The sequence below is a fragment of the Narcine bancroftii genome, chromosome 5 (assembly GCF_036971445.1).
Source record: "Narcine bancroftii isolate sNarBan1 chromosome 5, sNarBan1.hap1, whole genome shotgun sequence".
Lineage (NCBI taxonomy): Eukaryota > Metazoa > Chordata > Chondrichthyes > Torpediniformes > Narcinidae > Narcine > Narcine bancroftii.
The window spans coordinates 51,010,648-51,021,717 of NC_091473.1; the positions used below are offsets into that span (position 1 = coordinate 51,010,648).

The following is an 11,070-nucleotide window of genomic DNA, read 5'->3' on the forward strand; positions in this document are numbered from 1 at the left end:
CCTTACTGTTGATCCATGGTTTTTGATTAGCAAGTTTTTTTTTAATGTCTGCCCATCCATGTACTTGTTGATATACTCGAGGACAGAGTTGGTATATAAATCAATATCAATCTGAGAATCTGTGGTAGCATGAGTAGCAAACACACTCCAATCTGGATGTTGAAAATGTTGCTGAGAACAAAGGCAGCTCCCTCAACCCAGATCTTAATAGTCTTCATTGTGGGAATGCTGCCAACTAACACATTTCAGACTGCAAGAGTATGTGCTGAGAGACCCACTGGGGCTTGGTGCAGCCAACTTGAGGGCATTGTGGGAAAGCACCACAGCCTAGAGAAAACACTGAGCATTGAGAGGCTGAGACCAAAGAGAAGCCCATCAACAACAGGTGGGAGAAATTACAAGGTGCCACAGTGGTGACAATACTGCTGAATAGAAATTAATGTAGTAATGTACAGTGATGAAAATTTATGGATACGGTACTAAGGTGTGAAGAGACTTTGAAGTTTTCTTTTTGTAATTTAATGTGAATAAAGTCTATTTTTGGTTTGCAAAAAGTAGCTGAGATTCTCAGAATATTGACAAAGCTTGAAGACAATCTCCAGAAAAGGCCATAGGACAGATAAATAGGACTTGTGTACAACAGGTAGCATGGATATGATGAGTCAAAGGGCCCATTTCTTCCACTCTATATCCTGACAATAGCTGTCCTTTCCCCACAGATGGGCTCAGTCCAGAAACCAAGCAGCAGCTTGCACAGACCGGCAAGAAAAGAATGAAGGGAACAAAGGGTGACGCATCTAAAGTGGACGAAGAGAAGCGTGATTCGCAGCCTGTAACCATCAGCTTAGACTTCAAGAGATATCTATTCGACCCACAGAAAAAGATGGTTCAATCTTAAAGTGTTTGTTCTCAAAGGATGAACTGGGTTCTTAAAAAATGCTGCCTTAAAACTGGTTTCAGGGGTGGGCTCCACCATCTCGAAAATAATAAAATCAAAATGAACACTTTTTGATTGCTGGAAGAAATTTTTCTGTTTTAAAATGCACTATTATTTTCTGAAGGGTAGATTTTTATTTCAGAGGAAATTGCTGGGTACTCAGTTCACAGACAATGCCTGCTGTAGACAGTTGAAGTCCTGCCTGGTCAGCTGTCACAGCACAGACTCAGTCAATGACCAAACACCTTCACATGGAGATGGTTACAGACCTAAACTGGCAGAGAAGGATGGAATGCAGGAAATGTCTAGCAGATCAGGCAGCATTCAGAGAGAGAAAAACAGAGTTAACACTGCAGCCCATTAGCAAAAAAACTAAGTACAATTACAGGAAAGGGTGTGAAAGGATAAAATGGAAATATCTGCGATAGGGTGGGAGATAGATAAAAGGGTTAATGATGGGAAGCCAGAGGGATGGCCAGGGGATGAATACTGAAGTCAGAGATGGCTCAAGAAGAGATGTAGATTGGAATGGCAGAACCTTTGGTATCGGCTGGAGTGGTAGTTACTGATTGTTGAACTGGATGTAAAGCCAGGAAGGTGCTTCATTAAGTGGTGAAGTGTGTTGAGCTTCATTGGAACAGGGTACCAGTGAGATGACTAGATGCCCTGCCTGAGGATTGTGGACACATGTAATACTTGTACAGATAATGGGAAATATTGACCTGTGTCTGAAAGAGAAATGGCAGATTGATGGTGAGGCTGGAGCTCATAACAAGTTCACCTGCAAAATGGCGAGTTTGCTTTCTCTTTCTGTTGGAAACTCAGATCTCAGCCTGTAAATGTGCTGCTTTACCTCTCATTGTAAAAAACAATAGAGAGATACAGCAGGAAAACAATGCCTTCAGCCCAGGAAGTCTCTGCTGACCATCAAACATCATTTACATTAATGTACACATTGATCCTTTTTTTTTCTCCCTTGCACCCCTCACATTCTATCACTCATCAAGGCTATTTACAGCAGCCATTTAACCTACCAACCCACACAGGAGGAAGCCAGAGCACCCGGGGTAAACAGCAGTCAGAAGGCAGGATCAAACCTGGGTCACTAGAGCTTTGGGGGGGAGGTGGGGTTGTTGGTGCGGGGGAAATGGCTCTACTAGCCACACCACTATGTAGTCGCATAAGACCTTCCAAAGGTGATGCTAACCCAAACGAGGAGACATGAGGAAAGGCAACCAAAGAGTTTTGTGGATGTTACAAAGGAGAATTGAAAAGCATAGGGCAAAAGTAGCCAAATTGGAGGACAAAAAAAAAAATGACCACAATGGTAAGTGGAGGTGTATGAAACTGAGGATGGTTATAGCAAAGGAAGGGCACAGCCAGGGAGGAATTTGAACATGTGTCAATTCATTGTTTTGGCTGATCAAAGTACAGTATGGAGAAAGTTTTTCATTTGAAACCTCCGCCTATTTCAAGCATTCTTGCACAATTGTAGATTCAAGTTGATCCAAACTCTGCAGTCACCTTGGGATAAGACCACAAGACATAGGACCAGAATTAAGCCATTCAGTCCATCAAATTATCTTACATTTGAATTATGGCTGATGTATTCTTCCTTCTATTCTGCCTTCTCCGCATGACCTTTGATGCCCTTACTAATCAAGGAAGTATCAATCTCCACTTTAAATGTGCCCAATGGCTTACTCACAGCCATGTGTGGCAACAAATTCCACAGATTCACCACCCCCTGACCAGATAAATGCCGCACAATGCCTGCTGTTCCAGTCTAACTGGTTGTGGTAAAGTGTATTGCCCTCCTGAAGGAGCTGTTGTGTGTATTGAGAGCACAATCTCCTTGAGACTGGCTCGCGTACCTTGATCAATACCAAAGAATTCAGTCTGCCCTGTACATTTTCTCGTGAATACCAATGATTATTAAGGGGATGTCAGAATTTAGTTGTGATTTGAGCATACAGGTAACGAGACTTGTACTAACCAGTCAGTGTGACCAGTGGCCATTACCTTGTGTGAATGCCGAAACAACCAGTTCTTTCCTTGAGTTGTGACTGACTCATTCTGCAACCTGGCTACCCACACCCCTTTCCTCAGTCAGTAATCAGGGAGCTTGCATCCGATTTTCACCATGTGCATTCACATCCAGTGGTCTGTAACCACTGACATTGTTTTGTCTGCCATGTGATGTTATGCAATAGACCTCTGAAGTATTCTTCACATCTTGCTAAATCTTTCACCAAATTTATTTCATCAATCTTATTCTCCCAACCTGTCGTTTAACCTTTCTAAAAAGTGCATTATTTTTTCTGGTGGCACCTGCCCCACAACTCCTCCAAAACCTGCTCTCTGCTCTGGCCCACTCTCCCTGCTTTGAGATCTCCATCCACTCTGTTGCTCAGTCCAGCCCATCTGCCGTTTCCTGGTAATTCACTGCCATTGCTTGGGTGCATCTCCAGACTGTCCTGGAGTACTACATGAGGTTCTGGTCTCCTTACTTGAGAAAAGATACACTGGCTTTGGAGGCAATGCAGAGGAGGTTAACCAGATTGATTCTGGAGATGAAGGAATTAACCAATGAGAAAAGTTTAAATTGCCTGGGACTGTACTTGCTGGAATTCAGAAGACTGAGAGAGAATTTTATCAAAATATCTAACATTATGAAAGAGATAGATAAGATAGAGACAGGGAAGTTGTTTCCACTTTTAGTTGAGACTAGAACCAGGGGACATAGTCTCAGAATTCATGAGAGCAGATTTAGGATAGAGATGAGGAGAAAATGCTTCTTCCAGAGAGTAGGAATTGTCAAAGAAAGCAGGCCAAACAGTGTACTTAGTATAGCAAAGATTTAAAAAAGTACGGAAAAATGTCAGCAGGTGCCTGATCGAGCCAGGTGGCTTAATCCTGCTCCTAATTCTATGTCCTTTCATCCCCTAACTCCATGTTTTCATCCTTCGTCCATACAGTGAAGAATTCAGAATACCTCTGGGCAGACCCCTCCAATGTCCTGTAATAGTGTGAAAGGCCCTGCCACCATCTGAACCATCATGATTTGAGCCTTTAATTTTTCTTTCTGATATGAGGCGTGCATTTGGGACTTTTGACTCATTGGGTCTCTCAGGATTCTTACCCCATGGTCTTGCACTGCTTGTGCCAAGTTTTCTTGGGTCTGAGGTTTAAAGGACCTGCACTGAAATATTATACAATTTGGAATCAATGCAATCCAAATTTTTGTTCACAATTAATAAAGTAAAATTGTATAAAATTATACTACTGTATAAATAAAAAATGACATATTATCAAATAGAATTCTGAAGTTTCTTTTCTCCACTTTCTAATTTCCTTTATCTTTGACAAGCCAGAGGACAATTATATAATTTCTAATTGCCCCCTTCTCTTTGTGTCAGGATACCAACTCTTGTGTGGATTTTAACACTGCCTCTATTTCAGTCTGTACTGTGGCAAAGCTGCCAACTTATTAAGGGGCCCATCCTACCCTGGTCACACTCTTTTCTTCATGCCTCACCCCTTCTGTCAGGCAGAAGACACATGAGCTTGGAAACATAGGTGCATGGACAGTTTCTTTCAGACTCATAAATGGACTTCTCACCAGCAGAAGATGATGGATGCCCTTGTACTATACTCTATACCGAGGGTGAGCAACCTTTTAATTATGAATCAGGGAATAGGTTAATTGGGTGGCATGGACTCGTGGGCTGAAATGGCCTATTACTGTGCTGAATGTCTAAATTAAAAATTAAAAGGTTGCCCACCCATGCTCTATACCCTGCACTCTCTGACTTACTATAACACTACATCCTATATTTGTTTCTTTACTGCACTCCCTGCTGTACTTAAGTAGAAGTCGACAATGAGGAAGCGTACAGAAGGGAGACAGATCAGCTCGTTGAATGGTGTAATGCCAACAACCTTGCACTGAACATCAGCAAAACCAAGGAGATGATTGTGGACTTCAGGAGGAAGTCAGGGGAACACGACCCAGTCCTCATCAAGGTCTCAGTAGTGGAAAGGATCAAGAATTTCAAATTCCTGGGTGTCAACATCTCCGAGGATCTGTCCTGGAGCTTCCATGTTGATACAATGACAGAGAAAGCTCATCACTGCCTATACTTTGTGAGGTGTCTGAGGCAATTCAGGATGTCCTCAAAATCTCTTGTAAACTTCTACAGGTGTACCATAGAGAGCATTCTGGCTGCATCACTGCCTGGTATGGAGGTGCCATCTTTCAGGACAAGAATAAATTCCATAGCATTGTTAACTCAGCCTGTGACATCACAACCAGACCTCACTCCATTGAGGACATCTACATGAGATGATGTCTTAAAAAATCAGCCTCTATCCTCCAAGACCCCACCACCACCCAGGCCATGTCCTCATCAGGTAAGAAGTACAGGAGCCTAAAGATGAACACTCAATGGCACAAGGACAGCTTCTTCCCCACTGCCATCAGGTTCCCGAATAATCAACGCCTTAATTTTCATACTCTATTATTTTTATTTTTTTTTATATATATATAGTAATGTTGTAAGATGGTTATAATATGAATGTTTTCACTATGCTGGTGCCACAAAACACCGGACTTCATGAGTTGTTCACGATGATAAATTCTGATTCTGATTCTGACTTGCCCGGATAGCATGCAAAACAAAGCTTTACACTGTATCTCAGTACCTATGATGTAAACAATTGAATTCATTTTCACAGTGTCAATTTCCTGTGTGAGTTTGCTCTGCTGTTCTTGGGATATTCTCCCACTTTTCCTGGGATACTCTCCTGCTTTACTTGGTAGTTATGATCCAAAATGAAATGTACACAGACATCACTAAAGGAGGGTTGCACTGTTCACTGATAATTCTCTCCCCAGTTTAAAAGGTGCAATTTTACTGATCATTTGCTGATCATTTTCACTGAAATATTGACAGGGGGGGTTTCTGTAGCATTAAGTTGCTGAACCAGAGACGTGAACATTAATTCAGAGCTATGTTCAAGTCAGGAAATTTAAGTTCAGGTACAGTAATTAAATAAACTGTGAAATATTAAGCTCATTTATTGTCACGTGTACCGAGATTCAGCGATGAAGTATGTTTTGCGAGCATTCCAGCCAGATGTTGGAAACATAGAGACTAATGCAAGGGAGGAGCTGAAAGAAATCAGTATCTCTAAGGACATGGTCTTGGGGAAATTGAAGGGATTGAAGACAGATAAATCCCAAGGGCCTGATAATCTACATCCTAGGGTACTAAAAGAAGTGGACATTCAGATAGCAGATGCTTTAAGAATTATTTTCCAGAACTCAATAGACTCAGGATTAGTACCCATGGATTGGAGGGTAGCTAATGTTACCCCACTATTTAAAAAGGGAGAAGAGAAAAAGCAGGGAATTATAGGCCGGTGAGCCTTCATCAGTAGTGGGCAAAATAATGGAATCCATTATTAAGGATGTAATAGCGGAGCATATGACTAGCAGAGAAGGGATCGGACAGAGTCAGCATGGATTTACAAAAGGTAAATCGTGCTTGATAAATCTATTGGAATTCTTTGAGATGGTGACAGGTAAAATGGATGGGGGAGAGCCAGTGGATGTGGTGTACCTGGATTTCCAAAAGGCCTTAGATAAGGTCCCACATAAACGACTGGCATGCAAAATCAAGGCTCATGGGATTGGGGGCAAGGTATTGATGTGGATTGAGAACTGGCTGGCAGATAGAAGTCAGAGAGTTGGGATAAACGGCTCGTTTTCTGAATGGCTGGCGGTGACCAGTGGGGTGCCACAGGGATCTGTACTGGAACCCCAGCATTCACAATTTACATTAATGATCTAGATGAGGGGATTGGATATAATATCTCCAAATTTGCAGACGACACTAAGCTCAGAGGGGTTGTGTGCACTGAAGAGGGGGTCAGGAAGCTCCAGTGTGATTTGGATAAATTGGGGGACTGGGCGGATACATGGCAAATGCACTACAATGTGGGTAAATGTGAGGTTATCCACTTTGGTAATACAAACCGGAGGGCAGATTACTATTTGAATGGCAATAGATTGGGAGATGGGGAAGTGCAGAGAGACCTAGGGGTTCTTGTGCACCAGTCACTGAAGGCGAGCATGCAGGTACAGCAGGCGGTTAAGAAGGCAAATGGCATGTTGGCCTTCATATCAAGAAGGTTTGAGTATAGGAATAAGGATACCTTACTGCAGCTGTACAGAGTCTTGGTGAGACCACACCTGGAGTATTGTGTCCAGTTTTGGTCTCCTTATCTGAGGAAGGATGTTCTTGCAATAGAGGGAGTGCAGAGGCGATTCACCAGGCTGATACCTGGAATGGCAGGAATGACTTATGAGGAAAGATTGCGGAATTTGGGATTGTACTCGCTGGAGTTTAGAAGATTGAGAGGAGATCTCATAGAGACATATGAAATTCTGGCAGGACTGGACAGAATGGATGCGGAAGGGATGTTTCCAATGGTGGGGGAGTCCAGAACCCGGGGCCATGGTTCGAAGATAATAGGCAAACCATTTAGAACCGAGATGAGGAGGAATTTCTTTAGCCAGAGGGTGGTGAATCTGTGGAATTTATTGCCACAGAGAGCAGTAGAGGCAGGTTCATTGAATATATTTAAGAGGGAATTAGATATATTTACTTCAGTATAAGGGAATTAGGGGTTATGGAGAGAAGGCAGGGATGGGGTACTGAACTTTAAGATCAGCCATGATCTCATTGAATGGCGGAGCAGGCTCGAAGGGCCAAATGACCTACTCATGCTCCTATCTTCTATGTTTCTATGTTTCTACATAGTACAAGTAAGACACAGTACAGTCAGAGAGTTAGATCAGTTGGTACAGAGCAGGAGTCTGATAATGCCAGGAACGAAACTCGTTGAATTTGGTGATCTCATGCTCGGGAATCTTCTTCCTGATAGGAGGGGGATGAAGAGAATGTGCCCAAGGTGGGATGGATATTTTAATATGTTGGCTGCTTTTCCAAGGTAGTAAAATCAAAAGGAGTTTTTCCCTCACCATTGCTGAAACCTGGAATTGAACAGGAATGATGTTCAGTCGAAACACTCTCACTGAGCTATTCCAATAGACAGCTATTTTGGCAGAAAAAGTAATATATGCTCATCCACAAGATACACTTTCCACTGAATCAGGACGTGTGCAGAAATCTGAATACTGAAACATCTGGAAGCCTGCATCATATGAATATTTATTGAGGAACACACTGACTAAATAGTCAGGCTGGGTGATGATTCTTCATCTGAACTGCAAAAGGATATGCTACATTCCAGAGAAAAGGAACATGGAGAGAATGGGGGAAATGTCTGTGATAAAGTGTGGACCAAAGTTGTCCAGGTAACAGTTGCTTAAAATAGAGATACAGAAAAAAAAAGAACAAATTAAAACAGAAAGATACTATGCCAAAAAACCAGAGGAGTGAAACATGAAAGACTGCAGACTGGGGAGTCGGGTCAAGAACTGAGCATCATCCTGGAAAAAATTGAGCTTTTGAATAACTGATTCATGAGTGTGGAAACAGTGATGAGAGATATGACAGAGAAAATAGCCAAAATAAAAGAGGTTGTTGAAGACCTGATGGAAAGAATGGGTCAAGCAGAGAGTGAATTGGTGAAAACGCAAGAAAAACTTAAGGTTTTGTAAAAAGAGCCAAAGAACGGGAGTCAGATAAACGAGGCCTGCTTGCCAGAATTGACCATATGGAGAACTTTAGTTGATGGAGCAATGTCCAAATTATTGGACCAAAGGAAGGAATTAAGGGAAGAGACCCAATGAACCTTTTTAAAAAATGGATCCCACAATTGTTGGGAAAAGACAAATTTGGAGGGAAACCTCATATCAAGAGAGCTCACCAAACACTCGGACCTAGAAGAAATAGTGATCAGAGACCAAGACCAGTTCTAGTGAGACTTTTAAGGTACTGAGAATGGGTGATAATTCTGGGAGCAGTATATGATTACTCTAGGCAGAATAATGGCCCGCCCGAGGTTGATCATGGAAAGGGGCTATTTTTTTTCAAGACTTTAGCCTGACCTTGATTAAACAAAGAAAAAAATGTAAAGATTGAAAAGACAACTACATGCTAAAAATGTGAAATACTCAATGATAAACCCTGCAACTTTGAGGGTCGATGTAGTGGAAGGGAACTGGCAATTTTTCAAGACCAAGAATGAAGTGGAAGACTTTCTGTGAAGTTTGTTTAAAAAAAAGAGATTGAGGTTGCTGAGGGAGAAGGTTGTGAAAATATTTATAATGGAACTAAGTAAAAGTAGTATTTTTTAAAATTTTTGTTAAACAATCTTGTATTTATTCTTTAAATGTAAAGTGTATAGAAATGCTGACAGAGAGCTCAGTGAAAGGAAAAAAATCTGGGAAAAGTAGTAGCAGGGTGGAGACTCCAGTCTAAGGGGGAGCCTGAAAAGGAGCAGCAAAAAAGTGTGGTGACAAAGGGAGGGGTCCTTCTTCCTCGAGAGGTTCTGTGGGCTTTATTCGGGCTTTTGGGGCTCTACGTATATGACACCATCATGGCAGGGATATTGTGTGTTTTTCTTAAAGGGAAAGGATCATTTTATTATTTAAAGAGTCAAAGATATTTTACTGTTAAAAAATGTTGTTTTAAAGAAGAATATGGATTGAACATTTTAATGTTAATGGAATTAATAAACCGGTGACGAGAAAATGGGTCTTGGCATACCTAAAAAAATTAAAGGCAGATGTAGTCTTTTTACGAAACATACCTTACCAAATTGGAACACACAAAATTAAAAAGAGGATGGGTGGGGCAAGAAATATCATCTTCATTTGGATCAAAAGCAAAAGGTGTTGTGATTTAAAAATACACCAATAATAATAAAAGAGACATTAACCAATCAAGCTGGAAGATTTATAATGGCACACTGCAAAATTTATGCAGAATCATGGACATTTTTGAACATTTAGGCCCCAAAGTATGATAATAAAGTCTTTATGAAGGATTTTTTTAAACCACAGGGGGAAGACAAAATATATTGATTGGAAGAGATTTCAATTTTTGTTTAGATCCAATATTGGACAAATCATCAAGAACAATAACAAGGGGGAAATTTGCAAAAACACCTTTATCTTTTATGAAAGATTTAAATTTAAATGATTTATCACAGCAGCTCAATCCCTTAGAAAGAGTCTATTCATTCTACTCAAAGGTACATGACTCACATACAAGGATTGACCAATTTTTAATGTCTCCCCAGTTACAAAGTAGAGTGGTAAAAACAAAATATTTGGCAAGACCACTCGCCATTAACATTAACTATTACAATAATGAAAAAGCAAGAATGTATGTATAGATGATGCCTTAATGCTACATTATTAAAGAGGAAGGATTTTTGTGAATTTATTAAGAGACAGATAAAAACAATCTTCCTTCCACTGACAATAGTTTTCTAATATTGGATACACTTAAAGCCTATTTGAGGGGACAAATTATTTCTTATTGTAAAAAGAGAGAATATGCAAGAGATTTAGAAGGCCTAGAGAAGGATATAACAAAATTGGAAAAAAATATCAGATATCAGGAACACAAGAAAAATATAGAATATTAAATGACAAAAAGTTACAATATAATGCTCTAAAAACACAGAACAAAAAAATGATGTTAAAAACTAAACAAAAATATTATGAATTTGGAGAACGGGCACACAATTTGTTATCTTGGCAGGTTAAAGCAGAGAAGTTATCCAGGATGATAATCCCATAGAAACAGAAGCTGATACTAAAAGAAAGTACTTTTAGACAATACTATATAAAACTATACAAATCAGAATTAGTAGAAAATGAAAATGAGAAGGAAGAATTTTTAACAAATGTTGAACTTCCTACACTAGAAAAGAGAAAAAGATGACTTAAATGCACCTTTTTACAAGGGAAGAAATAGAGAAAGCTCTGGGTACTTTAAAACCTAACAAGTCCCTGGGGGAAAATGGTTCCCTCCTGCGTTCTAGAGACAATTTAAAGATTTGCTGATGCCCCTTTTGATGGATGTGTTAGACCAGGCGGTGGAGACCCAAACCCTCCCAGACATTTTTTTCAACTGCTATAATTATAGTAC

At 40.4% G+C, this 11,070-nt stretch overlaps 1 protein-coding gene across 4 annotated transcripts in view; it reads left to right on the plus strand.

The window, feature by feature from the left end:
* eefsec (eukaryotic elongation factor, selenocysteine-tRNA-specific) overlaps positions 1 to 1,007 on the plus strand; it is a 494,791-nt gene extending 493,784 nt beyond the window's left edge. For all 4 annotated transcript variants that reach the window (XM_069937403.1, XM_069937404.1, XM_069937402.1 and 1 more), the window contains exon 7: positions 720 to 1,007. In XM_069937403.1, the coding sequence (XP_069793504.1) occupies positions 720 to 898 (179 nt within the window). In that variant the 3' untranslated portion in view covers positions 899 to 1,007. The remainder of the gene's footprint in view (positions 1 to 719) is intronic.
* The last annotated feature ends 10,063 nt before the right edge of the window (positions 1,008 to 11,070 follow it).